The sequence below is a fragment of the Eucyclogobius newberryi genome, unplaced genomic scaffold, assembly GCF_026437365.1.
Source record: "Eucyclogobius newberryi isolate DKJ021-1_F unplaced genomic scaffold, fEucNew1.0.hap1 SCAF_7, whole genome shotgun sequence".
Taxonomy (NCBI): domain Eukaryota; kingdom Metazoa; phylum Chordata; class Actinopteri; order Gobiiformes; family Gobiidae; genus Eucyclogobius; species Eucyclogobius newberryi.
Window position 1 is genome coordinate 26,431,892 of NW_027316389.1, and position 26,703 is coordinate 26,458,594.

General features: G+C 41.9%; 1 protein-coding gene across 1 annotated transcript in view; it reads right to left on the reverse strand.

The window, feature by feature from the left end:
- Positions 1 to 4,927: 4,927 nt before the first annotated feature.
- Positions 4,928 to 26,703, reverse strand: part of LOC140348860 (cGMP-inhibited 3',5'-cyclic phosphodiesterase 3A-like) — a 124,530-nt gene continuing 102,754 nt past the window's right edge. The window contains exons 5-14 of the mRNA XM_072434975.1: positions 23,881 to 23,954; positions 23,026 to 23,177; positions 22,801 to 22,938; positions 22,167 to 22,278; positions 21,108 to 21,221; positions 14,592 to 14,791; positions 14,003 to 14,206; positions 12,061 to 12,222; positions 6,227 to 6,476; positions 4,928 to 5,790 (exon numbers count right to left, since the gene is read on the reverse strand). Coding sequence (XP_072291076.1) covers positions 5,513 to 5,790; positions 6,227 to 6,476; positions 12,061 to 12,222; positions 14,003 to 14,206; positions 14,592 to 14,791; positions 21,108 to 21,221; positions 22,167 to 22,278; positions 22,801 to 22,938; positions 23,026 to 23,177; positions 23,881 to 23,954 — 1,684 coding nt within the window. The 3' untranslated portion in view covers positions 4,928 to 5,512. The remainder of the gene's footprint in view (positions 5,791 to 6,226; positions 6,477 to 12,060; positions 12,223 to 14,002; positions 14,207 to 14,591; positions 14,792 to 21,107; positions 21,222 to 22,166; positions 22,279 to 22,800; positions 22,939 to 23,025; positions 23,178 to 23,880; positions 23,955 to 26,703) is intronic.

Sequence of the window (26,703 nt, forward strand, 5' to 3'; positions counted from 1 at the left end):
GTTTTATACATTTAACACAATAAAGGTGTTATCAAGTATTATTATTTGTCCAATATTGTACCAATTGCGTAATTCATTCGCATTTTGCCCCAACATTTTGTCAACATTATAGTTGCTATAGGTAACAGTCATGGAATTACCTTAAGTCACATCTGCACTTATTTATTTTTCCCCATCCATGCCACACAACTAACAAATATATATTTTCACAATTAAAGTAAGGTTAGAGTTAGGATTAGGTTTGGGGAAGTAAATGTGGTGAATTTATTTAGCTGACTTTTAAAGCTAAATATTCGTTTTATATTCCTATTATGTGCAGCACTTTAGACACTTTATTGTATATAAAATGTGAAATACAAAGACTGGACTGGATTAAATTTAGGCTTTGGGACAGGTCAGCTCACGTGAGGGGCAAAAGGGCAATTTGTTTAGTCAAATCTTCCATAAATAAACATTGATTAACCTATATAACAGCAGAGCAAAGATTAATTGTAGTTGACAAATATGTTGAGAATGTCAGTTGAATGGACACTAAGCCTATATTTGATTATGATTTTGCCATAATATCAAAATCGTATTATGTTATAATTAGTTTTTCATAGTGACACCATTCTCCAGTCGTGAAGTATAATTTCTGTATTTTCACTTCAAGCCTGAGGGTAGAAAAAGACCCTGACCATGTGATGCCGAGCTGTTTGGTTTAAGCATAATACACAGTAGCCAATAGGCCTTGAGCAAATCCAATGAAATGTCAGTAGTTATAATTGTGTGCCGTGTGTTGATCAGGTGCATCACTGTGCCATTCTCATGTATCTCTGTTGCCATGGGGATTTCGGAAGGTCTTTATATATACAACATGTCTCCTTCTGCACATGTTAGAACAGCCCCTGCAGGATCAGTCTTCCGTGAGCGGTTTGGGTGGCTCCACTTTCAGACGGCTCAAGTTTCTTTGACACCTCCGTGATTTAAGCGCTACATCAGGCACAGCACTGTGGCCACTGGTCGTGTCACGACCAATGCTTTGACACAGATCGCAGCAGGTCAAGAAGAAACCAGAGTTGCAGCGTTGGAAGTGCTGCACTTTTGTGGGATGTCTCATGGAGATGTTATTGCGCTTGCTGGAATGTTCCATAGAATGCCATTAAATGTATTTTAATATGTTTAATATGTTAATATGTATTAGTATGTTTTTTTCATGTAATGAAGTAAAAATCTGTTTTGCTCTAGAAAGAAAAAATATTGTATGTAAATATTGTAGGGTGAAAATGAGTAAATTCTGCGCTGTCCGTATCAAATTATGAAATCATTTTAAGTTTGAACCACTGTTAACTGAAGAATGTTACATAGTGCACCTTTAAAGACAAAATGTGTATTTGCTACTAAATAAAACAATCTGTTCACTTTTCCTTTGGATGGTCATAATGCTAGGACTGATCAGTGTATAAGAAAATGACAACATTTTTTGCACAAATAAAAGGAAGGACACAAAAGTACAACAGAAGTTATGTTTTGTAATTCAATGTATTCACATTACAACATCCACATAGTTAAGTTTGTGACAGCTTCTACTGATCTTCAGATATACTCACTGTTATCATACATAATACCAATAGGCACTTCCAGTAAATCTGGCAATATTGAAGCTACAGTATTGTGTCTAAATTACAAAATGGTAAAAATAAATAATGTATATTTCAAAGAGTTTTTGACGTTTTAACATTTCTTTACTGTACAGCATGTACAAAATGAACCTGCAAGAATCAATGCGGTTGGTTTCACAAATATTTGAACTTCATGTTGGAGCATTTTCCTGTGGTATAAGTGCAACGTACATAAGTGAAAAGATATAAGACAGCAATTCATTATTTAGGTGTTAGCTATAAAAATAGTCTCCTTTTTGTTTTACATATTCAAAAAGCTTGCTTAGTTCCCATGGATACAGTTATGTTACATGAGTGCACATGTACGGAAAATCAAACCAAGCCAGACATAAAATGACTATCAAAACGCATAGTGCTGGGGCGAGAGTCGGAGTTCAAGGTCCATTGTCTTTGTGGAGACTGTGGTAAATCTGATACTCACGGGACGTCAGTGGAAAATCTCACATGAAAAAGGACACGCTGAGAAGAAAACGCACAAATGTAAGATCAAGAGAGATTTCCCTGTTGCATTGCATTTGTCCACATTAAAAAACAAGGAAAAACAAAGCAGAATTAAATTTAGGGAGTCACTTAAAATGAAAGGTAACGTTTCTGATGAGGGTCCACCACCTCCTCTCGTTTCATGGACATACTATTGCTTAGCCTGAAATGTTTAAAAGAATGGCATTACACACTTATCTATCTCCATGGAGACTTGCAGGTTAGGCCATCTGGCTAAGCTCAAGTCAGATCTATGGAGAGGTGAGCACAGCCTGTTTTCAAGGTATTTTATTTGCAATGAATCAGTTTAACGCCATATTCAGGAAAAGCCATAACATCTCCATGGATACCCTGCACCAGAAAGGTTATGCAGTGCACATTTGATATTAGTTCCAGAAATTGTGGGAAGTTTGTGCTTTATATATTTCAGACATTTAGATTTCAATACAGAACGTCAAATAAAAATACCAACTGATTTGGTTTAATTGTGCTGTGTTTACGCATTTACCAACAAAATCCATGTCAGTCCATTTTTGCCATAACTTAATTCACAGTCTTCTTTTCTCTTGTGTTCATTTTGTTTTTATAACACAGAATTCTGATCATGAAATGCTGGAATATTTTGTTTGGTCTGCTCCACAAGACTACTCTTGAATCCACCATTTTCTTCTTCAATGAAGTAAAATTGCATATTGACAATGACATCCTTGAGCTGCACTAATGGATAGCCGGAAATCTAAAATTAGCTCTGTCCGTGAAGCCTCAGACCTTCAAATTATTCTTCTTTTTCTACTGTGATATTCATTGAAAAAGAATGGACATGTTGAAATCCTGTTGTGGTGATTACTATTATTGCTTTAAAGGTTAATGATGCATAAAACCAAAGAGGAGAGATGGCAACAGTTCTTGTGACGCAAACTGTAGCGTGACAGATGTTGTAATGATTGCTATAGCATTAGCAAAACTGTCAATAATCAATTTGTTTTAGCTGTTGTAAGCTAAGTGGGTTTCTGCATGAGCTGTTTACTGCATACAGTATCTAACAGCCAGGGAAATGCTAAATATACAACAACAAAAACACTTGCCTTAGTTTTAGAGTACTGTTATTAACTACAAGCCACGTGAAATGAAAAAGAATCTTATACAATGCTTGAAACACGGCTTCTCTGAGATTAGAAGAGTGGTCAAGGTGTTTCATGGCCTCTAAAATCATAAAGCCATACAGCATTATAACTCTGAATAGAAAATCAGGGAAAGTATTCTCCATAGCAGCTAAAATTAGACATTAGTTTGAGACTTTTTCCTTTGTGCCAGTTGCAATACTACTCCTGCTGCAAAGAATGATCAGCGGTTGATGATTACAATGAACAACGCTAATTAGTTTGGACCAAAACATATTTCAAATGTGTAAGTGCTAACCTTAAAGAAGACATAATATGCTTGTTTTTCTGGTATCTTGTAATCAAATATTGCATGTCTATATACGTCGCTGTATACGCATATGAATATGCATCTTTTTTATTTTTTGATAACATTTTGTTCATTGTAAACCCCAAAATCAATTTAAAACATCATAGAAACAGGTGCATTGACTTTCTGTTAAAAACTGTAGAATTTATTCTCTGTTTCAGGCCCCATAAAGGAGATATTTATTTATACTATTTTAATTTTTGGGAAAAAGTACACCCGCAGTCAAAGTTTCCAAAGATCCGTAGGGTGTACACATCCATTGGCAGAGAAAGGTCATAGGTCGAAAGTGCAAAGGGACAAGCCAATACAGGATTAAGAAACAGCATGGATTTCTGCAGAATTAGCGAGCAATGCACAAAACTCTGTAAATCTGGGGTAAAATAAGTTCTGGATAGTAAGGATGAAACACTTTAGCACTACGGTTTAGCAACTGTGATTTGAATATCCCAAAAGTGGAAGAGGGACTGCCACACCAGACACATACATTTGAGGCTGTAGCCAAATTATAACTTTAGAAAAAGGTGTAAAAGGTTCCAACACCTAACAGTTACTCAAACATGGATCAATCAAAATGAGGCAAAACCATCATAACAAGTTCAAAAGCTCATGAAGACGGTTTTGCAGTTAATGCCTCCTTTAAGAACAAAATATATTTTGTGACAGCAACATTCTGTACATAGATAACTCGTTATGCCATTTCATTTACAAAAGGTTGTATTCTTTTTGTTTTACAAATCTGTGGAGGCGTCGTTAGCTTGAGAGCTGGATACTTCAGCTGCCCGAGTTTAGGTGAATTTATGCTTTAATTTGTATGGTTTCTATCACAGGAAAGATTGACAGTTTGTTTATCTGTTTCTGCTTCTGGATTTGCCACGGTACAAGCTGACCACTGTCCTGACAGAGCACTTCCCCTAAGGCCTGTAGTGGCGTGACTCCCAATGGAAATAAGAGGCATAGAGTTTATTACAGTGATCCCTCATTGTGAATGTCTCCCTGAGGTGTACCTGCAAAATTAAGATTTTAGTCAAGTTATAGCCACAAAGATGCTATAATAACCAATAAAGAACGGGAAGAACATAGATTTTACCATTGTTTTCATGTTGGCTAGAATTTGACCAATGCATGTTTGGTTTAATGGATTCCTGAGAATAATTCAATCAATATTTAGATGCATGTCCAAGGACTAGGTAGAAAAGGAAGTTAATATTAGTGCTTTTGCAGGACCACAATGGATCCAGCTCTGTCTACAGCTTAGTGTTAATGTATCATTTGGTCTGTATACTTAATTTTGGGCTGAAAATATTTTTATCTCTATCTTCTTAAGGCGACTGCTACCCACTTATCTGTCAAGCCTTTGTAATGGAAATGTGATTTGGAATTAACCGAGATAAACAAACACATCGTCTAGGAAAGCATAGGAAATGAAAACTGACAGAATGACATATCTGGCTTAAATAAAACAGCTAGACAAATGCTCTCTATTTGCAAGACTCCCTTATCACCCTTAGATATAAAATAAGCATAGTGAGACCACAAAACCTGGTGAACTTGAAACACAAGTCAAAGTGTAGTGTGTTCATAATATAGTTGCATTCAGAAAATAATTAGGTATAAATTGGCAGCAAATCTCTGCAGTCCTGCATGTGTCTCCATACTTGAGGTCCTTTGACTGTAGCAAAATAAGTCTTTATCCCAAACAAGTTTATTGCAATCTGGAAAGTTCCTTTAGGGTTTGGTGTTGCCAGAGATCTAAAATAATACAATTTGTCATATCAAAATGTACCACCCTGTTATTGTGTAATAGGCACATCCCAAACATCTACAGTGTTGTGTCTAAGTGATGTGCTGGCAACAACAGGAGTCTGTGTTTAAAAATACTTCATCTCACATGATTCTCTCTCTCATTCTTCAACCTCCTCTTGTCTGGACCAATCAGGTTCATCTACAGTCACCTCCGGCTCCTCTCCTTCCACAAGCTCCTCTCGGCTGCCCGGCTCCTCATCCTCCTCGTGAATGGCCAGGATGGGCTCTGCTACATTGTTTAAGTGGACAGACTCGGTCCCCTGGCTTTGTTTGGGCGCCTCTTCTGCGATCACCTTCTTCCACATGTCATGGTTTTCCAGCAGGTGATGTGTGATCTGACAAAACATTTTCCTCCGCTTTTTAGGGACCGCTTTCTCTGTAAGAGAAACATGAATAAAAGTTATGAAAGTTAATTGTGGATTGACAGGAGCAGGAAAAAAGCTGCTGGGAAAATGGTGACTATCTCAAGAAACTTGCAATTTGATGGGTGCAAAAGTTGGGAAGTCAAAGCTTTAATATAAAACTTGGCTTGGTTTGTAAATTCATATCTGATCTGATACAATAAGTCTATTAAAATAAATAAATAAAACAAAATAGGATTCTAAATTACTACTGTTTCAACCTTCAATGTCACTTTTTATGCTATTACTGTGGTCTAAAAGGCTGTGTAGCGCATCCAAAAAAGAGACAGTAACTAAATTTAAAGTAGTAAACAATTTGTCTTAAGATTGAACAGATATCTGTTTAATCTTCTTATGAAGCTGCACGTGGGCATTCTGAGATACATATCTAACATTTGAGTAGTCTCTTACGTGATATCTCTGAGCTGGTGGACGTGTCTTCTTCTGCTGTGTCCTCCTCTTCCTCCTCTTCATTCTCTGGCTCCTCCTCCTCTGGGCATTGCTCCACCCATCGACCTGGCATCAGGCTGGCAGAGTCGTAGGAGTGGCACAGGGGCCCCACGATGTGTGTAATGAAAGACTCCTGCAGTTTGGCCAGCTGTGGTTTGGCTCGGTCCATGAAGGGGCTGATGGGAAGGCCCTGGCTGGACTCCTCGTCACCCTGAAGTACAAAACACAAGGTTTAAATACTGATCATGTTGAGTAAAACTAGGTCAACCACTTATCAAACCGACGAGGATTTGTAATTTTTTTTTTTTTTTAATCTTGACCAAATGCTATTTCACCCTGGAGAGACAAAGAGACCACGAGAAAGGACTGTTTAGCAAGCTGTATTCGCGAGTTATTTGGCGCTCAGACCCCGGCGGAAGACGTTGCGATCATGGGCACTCCATGATCTATTTGTATTAGATGTCTCCCCCCGGAGCCTGGAGACTGGTGGTGGTAGATGTGGAGAGAATGTAGAGGATGAGGGGAATGTAGAGGAGGAGCTGGGGAGGTGGTGGGTCGCAGTACGGTTTGAGCGGCCGAGCCATCTGTCTGAGGCTTAAATGCGACCGCCTGGGTGCTGATTGGAGCGGGGAGGAGTCACTGGGAGCGTTGATTGGAGATGAGGAGCAGGTGCGAGGGCCATGGTACAGACGCCCCCTGACCTTTCACCCTCCTTCTTTGGCCGGGAAAAACTGCATAACCTCTTTGGGATAAGCGCAGAAACCTGGGAGAGTCCATGGTGAAGTGAGGGATCTGACTCTCACAGACGGACAGGCGGGCGCCGCTTGAGTGCGATGATGGCGCTGGGGAGAGGGGTCCTTCCATGGTGGCCTTGACGTAGATGGATGGAGTTAGGTCTTCCAGGCTGAATTTACACAGGCTTCATTACTGGTACTTTATTTTAATTGTTGCAGTCCCTGGGTTAGAGAGTGATAGTATAGACAGCAGGTTGTATAGACAGCAACAAAACCGAACATATGCAGAGGGCACAAGGTCCGGTCCAGCCACTGCAGAGAGGGGAGAGGCCAGCCGGACATCCTGGACGGACCAGGAGCCCTCTGGGTCCAGGTGGCCCTGGCAAGCCTCACCCCAACTATCGTTCCATCTTGTCATGCTAAAGTTTCACTTATCTCACAGTGTCAAAATGTTTCTTAGTACAACTAATGTTGGCTTTTTCAACTACAAATGTCAAATAAACTAAACTAAACTAATATGTAAGCTGGTAGAATCCACATTTGCATATGTCGACGGCTCATCTTGCCGCACAAGGTTAACACACATAAAAATAGGGATGTAATAGGGAATAACTATCGATTATTTTAGTCTTTGACTAGTCAGCGATTATTTTGTCAATTACTCGACTGGTCAAACAATTATTTCTATTGTATTGAGACTTTTCATATATATTATCAAACAAATAGAGGTTTAAATTTGATGACTGAAGACTTCTAGATACATGTTATTGATTAAAAAAAAAAAAAATCTGTATTATTTTGAGACATTTTAATTTAAAAATGCCCCTGTTCTAAAAAGGTCTGTACCAGATGTACCGATTACGACTCTCAAAATATTACTATTGTTATTTTTTATGGTCAAACAGTCATGATTAGTCAGTGATGGAAGAAATACTATATTTTGTAAAAGTGCAGATACAAAAGAAAAGAAAATGACTAATCTTGCAATGCGAAATTAAAAAAAAATATATACTTTTTGTTCAGCAAACCCCATAATTAGTAATGTAAAAGTAAAAAGCATCCACTGTTAAACTGATTAAAGTACAAAAGCCAAAACATCCTACTACAGTACTTTTACTTTTGTGTACTTTTACGTTGCACCACTACGATTAGTTGATTAATTGTTGCAGTCCTAATTCAAAATACATACTGACATTAATACAGATAATATTGACCAAATATAGGTGCTCAGAGCCCTGTTTAGTCGAGCGCAGTGAAGTGTACTCATTAGGATTCAGCAACAGGTGTAGCGAAGCCTGCAAAGCATTTGAAGAGGACGTGTCTCGTGCGTTACAACACTTCCTTATTCCTCGTGGCTCATCTTGCAGCTAATCAATCGCTTCGCACCTACAGCGAGAATGCAATTACCAGCATCACTTTACATCCCCACAGACTTACCACATGTACGGCCTGTGAACGTGCTCCTAAACCCTGCGATACAGTCCCATTGCCTCAGCAGGTTGTGATTAGCTGCTACTATCATGTGTTTCTCATCAAAGGGCACTGAGCCTAAATAAATAATAGCAGCTGGACTAGGTCAATGTTCTCTCTATAACATTTACTGTACTTTTCGGAGGCACACGCTGTACAGAGCACGCCGGGAAACACATATGAAGATCATATTTGTGTTTGATGACATTTGAGGAAGGATATAGTGAAAATCCCACATGCAGCATTCCTGTGTGTATAGTCGGCATATGCTGTGGATGAACAACGTAGGGATTGTGACGAGCTTTGATGGTTGTCTTGGAAACTGACCCCCGAGTCATCCCATACACTTTTAGATTTGATTGGCTTCCAACAACTGAGATCTAACATACTGTAAAGCCCAATGAGAGTTATTAGAGAACATCCAAATAAAGATGCATTGCCATTCTTCAAGCTAATGTAAACAGTGATTGGAAAACTGAATGACTATGGACATGGCTAGAATTAAGTATCCCTACGCAGAGAATAAATTGGATTTCAAATGTTCAAAATGTTTTAATTCTCTAGACCTGTAGTCGACAAAAGAAATCCTTAATCGACTAAAGGCATTGTCTGTGCAAAGATTAATCACCTAAAATAGGGGGAAACTATTATGTATCTGGATAATCAGACCATCTATCTGACCCAAACTGCACTGACAACCTCACAAGATCACAGGAGTTCACACATATACAAATATTTATATATATTTTACATTTTTATATATATATATAATTTTTTGTGTGAATGCATTTTCTGTTTCTCCTGCAGTTCTTGAATTTTACATTGCAACATTGAGATTTCCTCATTGTGGGATAAATAAAAGTTATCTTCAATTAATAGTACAAATATGCATACTATACATAATCATTTATAATAAATACCCTAAAAGCCCTTTTCTTCACATAATTTTTTTATAATCATAACACTAATATTTGACATTGCCACATCCCTACTTTAAACATTGGCTGGGAATCAGACCCACAATCTTCTTGTTGGGTGGTGAAAACGCTAATAATTATATGGATGACCAGTATGTAGTATTTATATTTGTATTTGATAAAATGAAAAATGAAAATGTGTTTTGTCCACAGCAGTGTGTTGGCTAGCTAGCGTTAACTGCTTCTCACAGCTAATGCTAACTTTCATCAATGTATAATATATTTATTAACATTATTTATGTTTTGTTTTTATTTATAGCTTGCTTCAATTTGTTATTTTAATTGGTTGTATTTCAATATTTACTGTTTCATGCCAGACGTGTGACATGTACGCCACCAGCAGCCAGCTTGATTCTGGTCACTAATGTAAACAAATGTGAACTCCCAAGGAAATCTGCATAAACTGCTCAAATAGCAGAACAGTTTTAATCTTTACTGTCAGCTGTGGAAAACAAATTACATCACACAAAAGTACAGCTGCATTTTAAAAACACAAACTTGGCTTTGTTGTAGCGAGTAATGCATAAAATGCAAGTCAACTATTAGCATTGGTTATTAGCATTCAAGTCAAACATAATAGTCTCTAAGACATCTTCTAGCCATGAAAATATAGCTTGTCTGAAACGTTTTGTGTGTATAGTAGAATTACATTTTATAGTGAGTTTGAGCTTTTAATGCTAAGTTAAAAGTCCATGTAAAGTCAAAGAAAAGCCATTCAAAAGCCCAGATGGCTGCGCTGACTGCTCTAGGAGAAGCTGGCAAAACCCGCCACATTCCAGGCAACATTTGTGAACCATTTATAAAAAAGACATTTGTCGCTTTCGGTAGAAAAAAAAATCTCCAACCAGCTGCAATTCTGATTTTTAATTCTATTATTGATATGTGACGTTTGTTAGCATGAACCGTTATGAACCGTGAAAATTATTTGAAGTTTATTGCACTTTTTACGCCCGCCAACAAACAACAGATGAAAATTAGCTTCCTGGCTAACTCTGGCATATTATGCAGTTACTGTTGGTCAATGTGCTCTGTCTGTTAATAAATAAATAAAATAAGTGTCCGGCAGTGATCTTAAAGTATCTATTCATTTTAGCACTCTTCCAAACCCCCCAGGAAATAGAACGGACCAGAAGCTTGCCAGAAGCTGCCGTGCACAGAACCCTCTCTGTAATGACGCACACCATGACGACAGCCCTCACAAAAGCCTTTAAAGTATATTTAATTGTAGTTCTGCACCGCATAATGTTTCTTTGTCATTCGCATATGACAAGGAGGTAAAGGTTTTCAGCTCAAGGTTACTGTATCTGAGGCCATTGTGTATTTGCATTCATCCTTTTCTGTATGGGACAGTTACAAGGCTTACAATACGGCTTGTTTATGTTTTTTTCTTTCTTTCTCCCCATTTCCTGCTCCATGTCACCCCGTCATTCATGTGTCTCGTAACAGCGTGATTGTGTCAGGAGGCTTCAATGTGGAGGAGGCCAGAGTGCGTTGTGTGTCCAGCCAAGATGCAATTAGTAGAGACGCACATTTACAGACATTGGGGAAATTGTGCCAAAGGTCACGGGGGTCAGCAAAGAAAGTGTATTTATGGGAGTATAACATGTAATAGGATCACAACAAGAACACAACAAACAAATAAGGAGGTGAAAGCTGCACTGATCCAATTGAATGCACATATCTCCCAGTAGGTTTATTGGAGATGAGTGAATGGACACTTTTATACCATGGAACCTTTAATATCATTTAATGCCCATTCACATAAAAGTAGGAACTATGGACTGGGGCTATACTCAGGGGCAGGTACTTTCCCGTCAGACCAGGAACCTATTGGTAACATGTACACGTTTGTAGTGTAATACTTTTGATTCACTAAAGACTGCAAATGTGGAATAACTATGATAATAATTCCAGTTGTTTGAGCTTTATTGCGCATCACAGCATTATGTGCATGGTTTACACTGCTAAAAAGGCTAACACTATATACAAATATATTAATGTTCCACACTATACTTTGCTATGTTTAAAGACACTTTTAGCCACAGTCAATGTGTGAACGTGAGCATTATTCCTCTGAATAATGAGCGACTGGCTGGGGAATTGTAGGGACTTTGTTAGGTTTTGTTGAGTCATCATCTGATGGAAAAGAACATAATGCATGTATCAGTATGTATCACCTTAATATAAAGGTATTATATTAATGTTATTTTTTGGGGGGCAATTGCAGTAGGACCTGTACCATTAAAACATTGAAGAATAAAAATTCACATTGCTTTGTGTGGGATCAGGTGTATGGAGTTTTGGGCTCTTGTGTTCTATTGTAGGACTCTCAAGGTGTTAGAAATGTACTTCGGTCCGGTTTAAAACCTTGAGAAGTGTATTGACCTCCATGCTTTATCTACAGCATTTCTGGATAAATGCTCATGTCATACCTTTATGCATGTCAAAAGCTTTAAAATTCCTTTCTTAACTCTTTCCATTCACTTTCACTTTCCATTCACTCAAATTATGCTGTTTAAAGTTAATCAAGTATTGTATTAAAACCTCCCACATCCTACTGAGTGGCTCTGGTCTCTCGGCGGCTTCAGAAACAGGAGGTGTGAGTGGTCAGCACCTGTTCGTAGAACTCGTTGACGATGCCCTCTGTCCACTGGAGGTGCAGGTCTTTGCACTTCAAAGGCCCGTTTATGTCGGCCAGTTTGATGCACATCTGGCACACCAGCAGCCGGTCATTCTCATTGGACCAGTCAATCCCAGAGGAGGGGTCGTCGCCCACCTGAGGAGACCAGCACAGACATAACATTGGTATGGAAATAATGCTCTCATCAGTGATGTAACCACGGAAAGGTGAGCTAAATGACCATAACACTAAGAGAAGGTCCGATCTCCTTTAGTCTGGTCTGGGCCTGGTTAGTACTTGGATGGAGCCACTGGGAATACAAGTGGCTCTAATCTAGTACCAACTTCCCACTGCACCCACCTTGCCATGTATGAATGTAGTGTGTGTGTGATTGGTGTGATAAATATAGATAATACACTGTTGTCTATGAAGTACAGTACACCTAGTGCAAAATGTACAGGTGTGGTTCATGGAAACTCACTTCCAGGGAACAAGAGCTGCTTTCAGTATACTGAGAGTGCTTTTCTTTTGTCCAAGCAGTTTGTCCAGTAACATACTTCTGTGCTAGTGCTCACAAAGAAAATATATCTGTGGACAACTGTGTGCACAACTGAGCAAGGCAGATACTTGATTCTCTGTGTTTTCATTTAAGCATGTGATATGTTGCATATTGCATTTCTTATTCTTATTAAAAATGTCCACTCCTCTGTTACATTTGCTATGACAGAAAGTGTGAATCCAGTACTTCACCATGCTTTTTCCTAAAATTATAACCTTCATTCGTTTTTTAAGTTTTAAAGGAATAATAGAGGATTTTTGGCGACCAATCTGAGTCTCATTTCCTCATGGCGTGGACAGCCGAGTAGTTCTCCCACATGTCAATCATTCCCTGCGTGCTACTGCACACCTGCAGCCTCGTTCTGGCTCGTTCCCAGGATAGCAGCAGGTTTCCCTGGCTGCGCATGCGTGGTTGATATGCCGGTGTGTGTTTAGCGACTTCCTTCAGTGTAAAGTACAAAATGACAACAACAGAGAAATACTGAGTTTGAGCTGCTCAGAAGAGATGGAAATCTGCAGAGACAAGAGATGGCGGCCTCTTGGAAAGAACCTGAGGGTGGGGGGTGAGCGTGCGCATGTAGAAAACGATTCAGTTGTATCATCTGGACTCTGTTTTTTTTTTAAACGATACGTTTCAACTCTCATCCAAGAGTAATTCTCAATCTGCGAATCAAGCCCGGGAACTCCGATATTTATCCTACTCTGGGTAGGCCCTGCCCACTGGGCGGGACCTCCTGATAAAAGGTGTTATTGGTTTCACCAGACACTAAACCTCTTTGTTTTCTAACAAAATAGCCTCTTTGTTTACTATCAGTCCTTTAATGGGTCCTTTTGTCCCTGGCACTCTCTCTCTCTCTGTGAAACTGATTAACATCCGAATGCTCTGGGTGTCTAAAAAGACGGATGCTCATCAGTTTCACAGGGAGAGAGTTCCCAGCCTTGATTCGCAGATTGAGAATGACTCTTGGATGTGAGTCGAAACGTATCGTTTAAAAAAAAAAACAGAGTCCAGATGATACAACTGAATCTTTTTCTACAATGGAACACTCCTGGACAAATGAGGGACTACACTACACCGACACTGTGCGCATGCCCATTTAAAAAAAAGGGACTAACAGTCGCTTGAGTTCTCAAATCGGCCAAAAATCCTCTATTATTTCTTAAAGTCCTTATTTTACATTTTTCAATTGATTGCTAGTAGTTAATTAATAATTAAAATGTAAGGGTTAAGGGTTTTGATTTAAATATCTTAACTGACCACTTAGCAAGTGAAGAGGTAAGTTTAGAGAGACAGTATTTTTCAGTTTGATAAATCCGGTCATTTCATTCCTTCATGACACAATTAAGTAAATCTCTTTTTGTCTAATCCGCTCTTTACCTTAGCATTGAACTCAGCGAGGAAGTCGAAGTGTTTCTTCAAATCGGTGGCAAGTATGGCCTCAATGACCAGGAAGCGGAAGCGCTTGAACTCGACATGGTCCAGGTTGACCAGGAAGTTGAACTCGGGCCGGGACAGGAACAGGTTCCAGGCTGAGGCGGCGTGGTGGTTCTCTAGAACCGAGCGGTCATTATAGAGGACTGCCTGAAAAGACACACAGGCATTACTCACCAGGTCTGAAGGGAAGTGGGATGATGGAACATATTTCAATAGCCTAAAATTGTAAATAAATAAATAAATAAATAAAAAAAGAACAATTATTAACTCAAAAATGTGTTCCAAAGAGTGGAAGGTGTTATAGGGCTATCAAACACAAAATTAAATGTATGGCCCTGTCCCACTGCACATTACCTGCCACATGATCAGTATTTGGCACTTTAACAGTTTATACGTGTGTGCACTTTGAAGATGAGGAATGCACATTACACGTTTCCTCATCTTGCCAAAAATGTTACTCTCAAATCCCCTTTTGAGGGTCAAAATGTTGTACCTGTTGTAATTTGTGTTGCAGTGGGTGCAGTGTGACTACCTGAGGAGCACTGGTGGCCACCAGGAAGGCGTTGGTCCTGCCGGGGTGGTCGTAGTCGTGCATGGCCGCTGCCACATACAGGGCCATGAGCTCCAGAGCTGGTATGAGGCCGGACAGGCAACCGTAACCATCCTCTGAAACAGTGTAGGTCTTGGACACCAGGAAGCCCATATGACTGTGTGTTATCCCACTGTCAGAGTCTGCCACAGGGCAGAAGACCAGAGGGTCAAGGTCAAGAGGTTACAAACCCCTCGCTCATGTAATCACTTCAATAAACAAAGAGTGGGCTTATCCCAACTTATTTTACTTCTACAAATAACATTTTAAAGTAACTGATACTATAGCTTTATTTGCTTGCCAACAAAGATCAGTTATATGATAAGGAACATCACAAACTAGACTATTACATATTAAAGTGTGGCTTCAAAGTCCTCTAGAAAAAAAACAATAATTTTCATAGTAGTTTTCACATATTGCATTTGATAATAGCCTATTTTATCATTCTAACGATAAATACAGTGCATTTGGAATAAATTCACTGCGCATCACTTTTTCAACATCTTGTTATTTTACAGCCTTATTCCATAAGTACATAAGGATTCACAGCCTTTGTTCAATACTGCGCTCGCACCACGAGCGAGCGGCGCCGCTTCTCCTCCGCTGCACCGGCGTTTCCACGCGCTCCCGCACCCGCCGCCCCGGAGGTCTGTACCTGGGCGAAGGTGTGGCCCCAGCCCGCCACAGGAGCAGACACGGAGAGCGGGGCACCGGCTCCACCCGGAGAAAAGCAGCCCCATACAACCAAGGTACAGCCCCGTTTCTCTGCTTTCCCCGCTCCACAGACGGGGGCGATCTGGTCACAAAACTGGACTCAAATGCGTCTTGATTGGGCTAGAGCAACGCCGGCGTCTGGTATGTGGACTGCCGCTTCTGTCCCAACGTCTTTGTTTTGTTAGTCGTTTCCATTGTTTTGTTTTGTTCCCGCGTCTCTGTGTTGTCTTCTGTCTACATCCCTGTTCCTTAACTTCATCGGACATTACTGCACCGTCCATCGCTCATCTCCTCCCTCACTCCTGGACTATCTACTGCCCTAGCCGCCAGCTAACAGCTGGCTTAACACCTGCTGAGGTCCGTCATGGTATTGCGGGGCCTCCCTGCCGTGCAGACAAGGTCTGGGGCAACCAACGCCACTCACTCCACCAGCTTCAACACCCGGTCCACTGCTGCTTTTTCACAACTCTCTGCCCACCAGCTTCTAGTTAACCAGCTTCTAGCCACCGCCAACATTCTAACTGGATTACTCTCATCTGCTGTTACGTTCCATCTCCTCCTCGGACTATCACTCCCACGCCTCCAGGCCACCGCTCCACCAACTTCTCGCCTACTCACCTACACCGCTGCTGACCTTCACCTCCTCAACCATAACCACCGTCTCCCAGCTGCTGCTGCCTCTGCAGCTAGCCCAGCTAGGATCCTTCGCCGGCCCCGCTACATCCACAGGGGCTCTGGTCTCTCCCATAACCAACACTCCAACGACGGCTCACCTATCCCCTCACTCTGGACTAGTTTTCGCCCCCCTGTCACCCCCACCTGCCGCACTGCCAACCTCAGCAACCTCCGCCCCCCCATCTCCGCGCCCCCATCCATCTCCGCGCCCCCATCCATCTCCCTTGCACTGCTGAACTGCCGCTCCCTCGCCAACAAATCACCTGTTATATCTGAACTGCTACTGGACAATAACATTGATCTGCTTCTCCTCTGTGAAACATGGCAACAGCCCCTGGACTTCTATGCTCTCAACCAAGCCACTCCCTCCAACTACACTTACACTGCCAAACCCCGCCTCTCCGGGCGTGGGGGAGGTCTTGCTGTTATTCATAAAAAATCTACATCCATCACTGAACTGAACCTCAACCTTCCATCCATCTCATCATTTGAATACCTCGCCTTCTCCCTCCCCAACTCTATCACCGCTATCCTGATCTATCGTCCCCCAAAGCCCCACCCCTCTTTCCTCACTGAATTGTCTGAACTCCTCACCATCGCATCCTCTCTCTCTGCCCGCCTCCTACTCACTGGTGACTTCAACATCCACATTGACTGCCCCAACGCCCCACTGACATCCGACTTCCTCTCTCTCCTGGACTGCTTCCATCTCACCCAACACATTGACTTCCCCACCCATACCAAAGGCCACACTCTGGACTTAGTCTGTTCCTCTCTCCTACCCATATCTAAGCCCCACCCCCTCCCCTTCCCACTCTCTGATCATCTCTGCCCCCCTACCCTCGCCCCACAACCCCAAAAAACGCACCATCACCTACCGCAATATCAAGTCAGTCAACCCCCTCACGCTCTCCCAGCTCATATCCTCTGCTTTCCGCCCTGACTCCCCCCCCTCTTCCCCCGACGACTATGCTGTCATGCTCAACACCACCCTCTCCGACTCCCTTGACTCCCTAGCCCCCTGGAAAACCTCCTCCGTCTCATACATCAACCCCGCCCCCTGGTACACCCCTGAACTCCGCACCATGAAGCAGACTGGCCGCCAACTCGAACGACTCCTCAAAAGAACCCGCCTCACCGTCCACGCCGAAGCTTTCAAATTACACATCTCCTCCTACCGTGACGCTCTCCAAGCCGCCAAATCTGCCCACCTCTCCACCCTCATCAACAGCTCCCACCGGAGCCCTCGCACCCTGTTCTCCACCGTCAACAAGCTGCTCCAGCCACCGGACATCACTCCACCCTCCTCCCCTGACCTCTGCAACTCTTTCCTCCTTGCCTTCAATGACAAAATTTCCAAAATCAACAGCTCCATGACTGCCGTCTCCATTAACTCCATCACCACCCCCACCCCTGCCCCCCCTCCGCTCCCTGACCACCCACCCTTCCCTGCCCTCACCACCTTCTCCTCTGTTAACTCCTCTCATATCATAGACCTCATCACCGCTTCCAAAACCACCACCTGCTCTCTCGACCCCCTCCCAACGAATCTAACCAAGGCCTGCCTCCCTGCTCTCATCCCCCATCTCACCACCCTCTTCAACCAGTCTTTATCCCTCGGCCATGTTCCTTCCATCTACAAACTGGCCTCCATCACCCCCATCCTCAAAAAACCCACCCTAGACTCCGCCAACCTCTCCAACTACCGCCCCATCTCCAACCTGCCGTTCCTCTCAAAAACGCTGGAACGCATCGTCGCCGCCCAACTTCACACCCACCTCCAGTCAAACAACCTCTATGAACCCCTCCAATCTGGCTTCCGCCCACTTCACAGCACTGAAACAGCCCTGGTCAAAGTACTCAACGATCTCCTCACCTCTGCAGACTCCGGGGCCCTCAACATCCTGTTACTACTAGACCTCAGCGCAGCCTTTGACACTATAAACCATTCCATCCTCCTACAAAGGCTGCGCCAACTGGGTGTTGAGGGCTCTGCACTTGACTGGCTCACATCCTACCTCACCAACAGGCAAGAGTTCATTTCCCTCTCCGGTCACTCATCCACCCTCTCCCCAGTAACGCAGGGGGTCCCCCAGGGCTCAGTCCTCGGCCCCCTCCTCTTCATCTGCTACATCTTCCCCCTTGGTCACATCCTCCGCCAACTCAACCTGGACTTTCACTGCTACGCTGACGACACCCAGATATACCTCACCACCAAATCCACCCAAAACCCTCCCCTCAGCCACATCGAAACCTGCATCTCTACAATAAAATCATGGCTCACTCTCAACTTCCTCAAACTGAACAGTGACAAAACAGAGCTCCTCCTCATTGGCACCAAATCCACTCTCAATAAAACTGGTCCCTTTTCACTCAGCATCGACACCTCGACCATCACCCCCTCTACCCTGGTACGCAATCTCGGTGTCATCATGGACCCCACCCTCTCCTTCACTCCCCATGTCAAGACCTCATACTTCCACCTCCGCCGCATCGCCAAAATCCGACACTTTCTCACCCTCCCCGCTGCTGAATCCCTCATCCATGCCTTCATCTCCTCCCGCCTTGACTATTGCAACTCCCTCCTCACTGGCATCTCCTCCCATTCCCTCCATAGACTCCAAATGGTCCAAAACTCCGCTGCCCGCCTCCTCACCCACACCCGGTCCCGTGATCACATCACTCCCGTTCTCCGATCTCTCCACTGGCTCCCCATCAAGCAGCGCATAAACTTTAAAATACTCCTCCTCACCTTCAAAGCTCTTCACCACCTTGCCCCCCCTACCTGTCTGACCTCCTCATCCCCCACCGCCCCACCCGAGCTCTCCGATCCTCCTCCTCTCTCACCCTGACTGCACCAACATCCCGACTCAAAAGTTTTGGCGACAGAGCATTCTCCCGAACAGCACCCCGACTCTGGAACTCCCTCCCCCAACCTGTCCGCCACTCTCCCTCACTCACAACATTCAAATCCCGCCTAAAAACATACCTCTTCACCCAAGCCTATGACCTCCCCTACCCCTAGCCTCCTCTACCCCATTGCCTACACTTCTACCCCCTGTTACATCCCCATCTTTTTCTCTCTACTTCTTCTGTCTTGTTCATTTTATCTGTATATTAATGTGTATTGTACGTGTTGTCCCCCCCTGTCTGTAAATACCCCCCCCCCCCTTTTTTATTATGTTCAGCGTCTTTGGGTCACTGAAAAGCGCTATATAAATAAAAGTTATTATTATTATTATTATTATTATTATTAATACTGTGTTGAAACACCTTTGGCACTAATTACAGCCTCAAGTCTTTTTGAGTATAACACTACAGTTTCTCCCATTCTTCTTTGCAGAACCTCCCAAACCCAATAAGTTTGGCTGGTGAGTGTTACAGACATTTTCAGATCTCCAGAGATGTTCAATTGGGTTCAAGTCTGGGCTCTGGCTGTCCCACTCAAGGAAAGTCACGGAAGTCAAGAGTTGTGCAGTAGCCACTCCTCTGTTATCTTGGCTGTGTACTCAGGGTCTTTCTCTTGTTGGAAGATGAACCTTTGCCCCAGTCTGAGGAGGTCCAGAGTGCTCTGGAGCAGGTTTTCATCATTCTCTGTACACATTCTCTGCATTCATCGTTCTGTTGATCCTGACTAGTCTCCCAGTTTCTGTCGCTGTAAACATCCCCACAGCGTGATGCTGCCTCCACCATGCTTCACTATAGGGATGGTCCTGTCCAGGTGATGAGCGGTGCCTGGTTTCCTCCAGACATGACGCTCGCTATTCAAACCAACGAGTTCAATCTTTGTTTCATCAGACCAGACATTTTTGTTTCTCATGGTCTGTGAGTCCTTAAGGGGCCTTTTTGCAAACTCCAGGTGGGCTGTCATGTGCCTGAGGAGTGACTGCCGCCTGGCCGCCCTGCCATTCAGGCCTGATGCTGCAGGAATGGTCGTTTTTCTGGAAGGTTCTCCTCTCTCCACAGAGACACACTGGAGATCAGTCAGAGTGACCATCAGGTCCCTTCCCCCTGATTGCTCAGTTTGGTGGAGGGCCTGCTCTAGGAAGAGTCTTGGTGGTTCCAAACCTTTTACAGATGATGGAGGACACTGTGCTCATAGGAACCTTCAATGCTGCAGAAGTTTCTGTCTCCTTCCTCAGATCTGAGCCTTGATACAATTCAGTCTCAGAGGTCTACAGACAGTTCCTAGGACTTCATGGCTGTGTTTGTGCTCTGACATGCTGTTAACTGTGGGACCTTAAACAGATACATGTGTTGTTGCAAATCGAGTCCAATCAACTGAATTTATCACAGATGGACTCTAATCAAGCGTCTCAAGGAGGATCGAAGGAAGAATGATGTACCTGAGCTCAATTTTGTGTGTCATTGGTGTGAATACTTGAGATTTTTTGTTTTGTTTTTTACACATTTAAGTACAATTCAAACCATTGTCATTATGGGGTATTTTTTGTAGAATTTTGAGGGAATTAATGAATTAAATTTTTTTTTTTAAATAAAGCTGTAACATCACAAAGTGTGGAAAAAGTGAATACATTCCAAAAAAACTGTATATATTTTAAGTCAGTATTTGCTCTCACGTGGGTGAAGGCTCTTTGCATGAGCGTTTTAATAAGTATTATTTTGGAGAATCAATATTCTTGAGTGCAATTTCCCTCCCATTCATACACATGCACTTTACTTTTTACCCAAACCCAAGCCTAAACACACAAATACAAACACAAATGTGCACATGCAGGCGAGGGGAACACTTGAAGACTCCGATCCACTTATATGTGGATCAAAGGGATGGCCCAAGTAAGGCACACAAAAGAGGTTATGGAAATGTGGAAGTCTAATCTGCCAACAATTTCATGCTGTTCTACACTTCAAATAGAGAAAATGCTCCCACCAAAGCGCCGGCTGTAATATGAAAAGTATATGAAAAGTAGGATAAGAACTTATCCTACTACTTCTGCTTGGGTGATGCTCTGTATAAATATGACTACACTGGCAGAGTCTGAGAGGGTCCTGTGGTTTTGGATCAAACGTATACAATAGCACCCCCATGTGGACAACTCTTTCAATTACCTGAGTCGCTGGCCGATCCGTGGTCATTGAGGAGGCTGGGCAGACCAGGCACAGGCTGAGTGGTGAGGTACCAGACCGCGTGAAGCACATCTGTGGCGTGCACCCTGTTGTGGTCTGCAGTGAAACACACACCAGCGTGTTAGAGTTCAGCTCAACCACCACCAGGGGGCACTGCTGACCTCTGTATGATACTCCTTAGACCAGTGATTCTTCCACTCCAAGTAACAATACCTACATAATATACGCAAAGGGCCTGTACTTGATTTTAATGTATTCTATTGTCAAGATGAATGCGCTTTACAGTTTATGGTAAATGCAGCTAAATAAGAAATATATTAATCAATGCATTTTACTAAGCATTTTGTTGGGTATAAACAAACACAGAAGCTTCGTCCAATCAGGGCCATAATCACTAAGAATTATGTACAAATAATGCTTTATCAAGAATGACAATAAACGATAATGAAAAAAGTTTCTGTGACATGGGGCAGTATGGAAATATCAGATTGACAGAAAAGACTAAGTAGGTGGAGCTAAAGTAAGATAAAGTAGCACATACTCCTGACTCATGGTTCAAAATCAGGTACAGAACCTTTAAAACTAGAATATAATCCAAATATAGATCAAATCATAACATATGTACAACACGTATAATGAAAAGTGAGCTAAATTTAAAGCTGCACCATGTAATTTTTCAGATGGAGGGTCTGTCTTTTACTGTTTTCCATGAAAATGTTATTTCTTTGTCAGGAAAGTTCCACAACACAGCATTCCACTTATTTATCTCCACGACGAGCACACAAACCGGAATAAAAACACCTGCAATTGACTCAACGTAAGACAAATTAATGCCACTATGGAATAAACCAGAAAAGTTACACAGTGCACCTTTAAACCAGACGTTAACCCGGTCTAAACCTAGAGAAAACCAGGACTACACCAACAGAACACACCCCACTTTTTGAGAACCAGTTACACTATATTTTCTAACGCTATCCTCTGCCCTCTGGTGTTAAGTGTCGGTATTACACCTGTGAGAGGCCGGTAAAAGGAGCTTACACGGTATGTCCCGGTAACCGTTCTCAAGGGTATGGAAGTAGTTCATGAATTCTTTAACAGGGATCTTGAAGGTCTCGAACAGGCCCGTGTCTTCAAAGAGTCGGTACGAGACCTGCGGCACAACAATCTTCTGTTATTTATTCGCCTGGCACCAAACCACAAGCGTCCAGAAAGTCTAATCTGTTACTGTGCATTCTCAAGCTCGCTTTTATGTCTACTTGATCATGTTTGAATCATTTCCGGCAGTTTGGAATCAGAGTTTTACACAGCTATGTTTTAATTGAAGTGTACATTGATAGTATATATACATTAATCAAGCATGTGGAAAAAATAAATAAAATACTAATAGTTCACTCCAAACAGTAAAAAGAAAGTAGCATCAAATGATATGTAAATCAAATGTATTATCGTTGTAATTCTTAGTGTTATTGTGTAATGCTTTTTTCAGTAATCAACAGTTTTATATATTGTTTAGTGGGAAAAAGAGGCTAAACGCACAAAGTATTTATACTTTGCACCTAATTGTTTGTAAAATATGTTTGATTCATTCCATAAAGCTCAAATAAATAAGTTAAAGCCTCTCGAGCTCATGTATGCTACAGTTGATTCTTTACTTTTGGAGGTCTTGTCTTACCTGACTGAGGATCCTTCCACATTTTCCATTAGTCCTCTCCATCAAATCAAAGATAGGGAAGTTCCAATTATTTAGCTGGCTCATCAGAGGCTCCAGAGCCTCCATCAACAACGGTTCAGGGGCCAAAACTGGTTTGTCCTGTGTGAGGATGTGAAGTATTGAGAGGATATCTTTCAAATCTTCTGAATGAACGGTAAACAGTGTGTTATCTGCAGACGTGCTGACCTCTGGAGGTATTAGTGGGTGAAGGATGACATTTTGAGAGGTGCTCTTGCCCTCCTCCGTGTCCTCCTCTGTGGGTGCTACGTCACTGCTGTCACTGTGGTTGGCCTCGTGGGTGCTCTCGTAGTCTGACGACACAACCACTGGGTCCTCTCCTGCACGAGCACAAAAACAGAACCGAACACCACCACGAAAGTTCATTGTTATTTGTACGCTTGGTAATGTAAACCATTTATATGCCATTAATAAGCTCTGGTTATTTGTTTATGCACTTACAAGGCATTTACTAGCACTTGTCAACTTATAATAACATTTACAAAATGTTTTTAAGAGCATTAACAAGCTGCTTTTTAAAGAACTAGTGCTAATTAATGCTTTATAAATCGTTTATTAACATTATTTCAAAGGGTTCATTCATTTTTGACAACATCATGCAAGCTCAGCAGTTTTTCACACAGGCAAACTCAGTCTGGTGCTGCTTAGTTTGAAGGTTTGTTTTTATACATTTGACCTTGATCTTCAGGCCACAAACTAATGGCAGCTTCCTTAATAAGTCATTTCTGTTGAAGGTTAGAGTTGCTTCCTTCTCTTCTCTGTCAAAGGTCTTTCAGGTAAAAACTCCTCCCTTTAAGACTGCGTTTTGTTCGTTTTGCAGTCCAGAATGCCTTCAGACTTCTTCTGGATGGGAGTCAAAACGTCTTGAACTTAAAACCTAACTGACTTCCTTAGAAACCTTTGTTACTATGGACCACGTGTGGGTCAATACGGCTTTTACATTGACAAACTTCCACCACATTGTCGCTACTTTTGTCCAATATGCGTGCCATAAAGTGTAAAAAGCAGCAGCTGGGAACATACCTGACCGAGGTATCCTGTCTCCTTTGTCCATAGAACCTTCTCCATGACATAGTTTGATGTATGGCCTCCCACAGCTTAAAACAGAAGGGATACAAGAGTTACAAATACACATATCTAAAACTGTTTGCAAACTAACAAGAAGGAAAACTACAGGGGCATAAAAGCCTATCAGCCAAATACAGAATGATCAGAGACTAGTGTTTGATGTGTTGCAAGTTGGCAGAACTTATTAAAAAGTAAAATCCTTCTGGGATTCCTGTAGCTCTGTCTCCGCGTCAACAAAAAGACTTGTTAATGAACCTAATAGATGAACACATCAACAAAAAACACATCAACTCAAATATGTTATTTGATACTTTCAGATTTATGACGCACAAAGTCATGTTTCTTCAGAGTTCTGCACAGTTCTGATCCAGCTCGATTACGGCTCTCCCACGTACTGAAGATTTCCTCTGCTTCAAACGTTTTCCATTGAGCAACAAGCACCAAGTTTCTCAAATGTCTGTCCCACCAGCATTAGTTCTGTTTGTGGCATCAATGACTTAAGAGTCGACAGTGGAGCACGTTTCTGGTGGAAGGTCATATACCTGCTCGTCTTTGCTTTGCTCTGAATGTTCCACAGTAAGTCATTAAACTGATCTATCTTGCACTTATTCAATTACAGGCATTTTTAATGCAAAAAACAAAACAAAAAACGTGCAAAATGTGTAGGAGAGATAGATTTAATTCAATACTAATTTGTCCATATTGCTTCTACCTTTCCTTGGAACATTTCATTAAAATTATGACTTAGTTTGGTGGCATTGTCCCAGTAGTAATATTTGCATAACAGTCAAACAACATTTAAAAAATAAAAGTAAGAGTTAACAAGAAGTAGTGCTGCTGCCAAGATTCCCTCTGCTGATGTCATCAATAAGCGACATTTTACACACAACAGACGCATTAACAATCATTTAACGATTATCATTATCGTCAAATCATAACTATTGTGTGGTTTATATGTATTTTGTCCCTTGTTTACAGAATGGTAACACTTGTGGAATTACCTGTGTCACATCTGCTGCTCGCGGGAGCACAAAGAGCTGTTGTGTGTCTATCAGCGTCTGACAAATGTAGCTTGAACAGTGGAGAGCCCGGCCCACATGCAGCAGACTAATGGTCCGGACGGAGACCTTCACAAAGAGCTGGTGTTTTCACAGCCAGTGCTGACCACTGTAATGTGGAGCAGGTGTGGGATATCCAGAGGTTTCATGCTTTGGCCAATGAACACTTTGTACAATATTACTGAGGATTAAAAGGAGCAGAAAGAAGCTATTTGAGGTTAAAGAAGACCTATTATGTTTTTGTCTGTAATCGTGTTATAATCTATGACACATATGGATCTTTATTTCATATTTTGGACATTTTAAAGCTCCACTTTCATCTAAAACAAGTCCACTGGCCCCTGGTTGAAAACTGTGGTGTTGATTTGCGTCTGCACTTTTACTGTGTCTCACTGTAAACGTTATCACTACAACCTGCAGCCTTTTCTTCCATTTTAAGTGTGAAAAATGTCTTGGCGACGCTGCTGAACCTCTGATTAAGAAAAACATTAAAGAGTGATGTAAGCACAGAGCAGTCAGCATGTAATTGGTGAAAGTGGTAATTGTCAGAGCAATGGTGTCTCAATTGCAGGAGAATAAGGACTCAAACAAGCATGAATCACTCAAAATACATCTTCACAATACACGCTTTAAGTGGTTACGTGAGAAGGGAAAACAATTATAACATGTGCTTCAAGTGCATTATGACAGGTTAACCCTAATTGTAGCAAAGCAGTAAGAGCGAGTAAGCACAGCATACGCACAGGAAATGCTTTTAATAGTAACCAGTGTGACAAGCTGCACCAGCAATGTCATACGCTGTGCGTCGCTCAAATTAGACTGGAGCTCCAGTTTTATGTCTCCAGGCTTTTTAGCAGAGGAAACACAGGAGAGAGGGTCAAGGTAAAGTGACGATGCCCTTTCAAAAAACAGTCACGTAAACATAAACCACATCCAGGACCTTGGGGATGATTCATGCTGGACTAGAACGAGTTGATCGTCAGATTGGAGACAACTTAAAGACAGAAGACATGGCCTGAAATAGCTGAAACGTTGAAGGTAAGCAGTTTAATGAATGCAAGCACAGTGGCCACGGCTCGTTATTGCTATATTGAAAAAAAAAATCTTGAGTTTAAATCCAACATTTGACAATTTACTGCATGTGATTCCCCAGTGAACGAGATTTCACTTAAAAATGTACCAAAAAGGTGATTTTGTACGTCTCTTTTAAAAGACACCTTTTATGCTTTATTTTTGGTATACACTAACCTGGAGCATATAAAACTAATACAACATTATACATTTTGTTCACTGTAAACAGCTAAATTGATATAAAATGACTTGTTCCCCTGACTTTCTGTTCAAAACTACAAAAGTGATTTTCTGCTGCTCAACATCACCAGTTCCAAATCCCTTTCATTGTGTCTGTACTCTGCCGATCTTTAGCTTAACTAATACTTTTATCAGCTACTTTTTACTGCATCCATCATCACGCAGTGTTATTGAAGAGTGTAAAAAGTGGCACTCCGTGATGCCGTTTTGCCAATGCAGCAGCCGAATTCCCGGGCGGACTGACATTGAGCCGTCAGCGCAGAATGTAAATAAGATCGTCTCGTTTTCACTTCAGGAATCTGTCCATCAACCGCACGGGCATTCCACGTTTATGATATGAAAAACATTGGTGTGAAGTTACAGTAATAAGCACTGTAAGCAATGTACTTACGGCAATTTAAACGTCTCC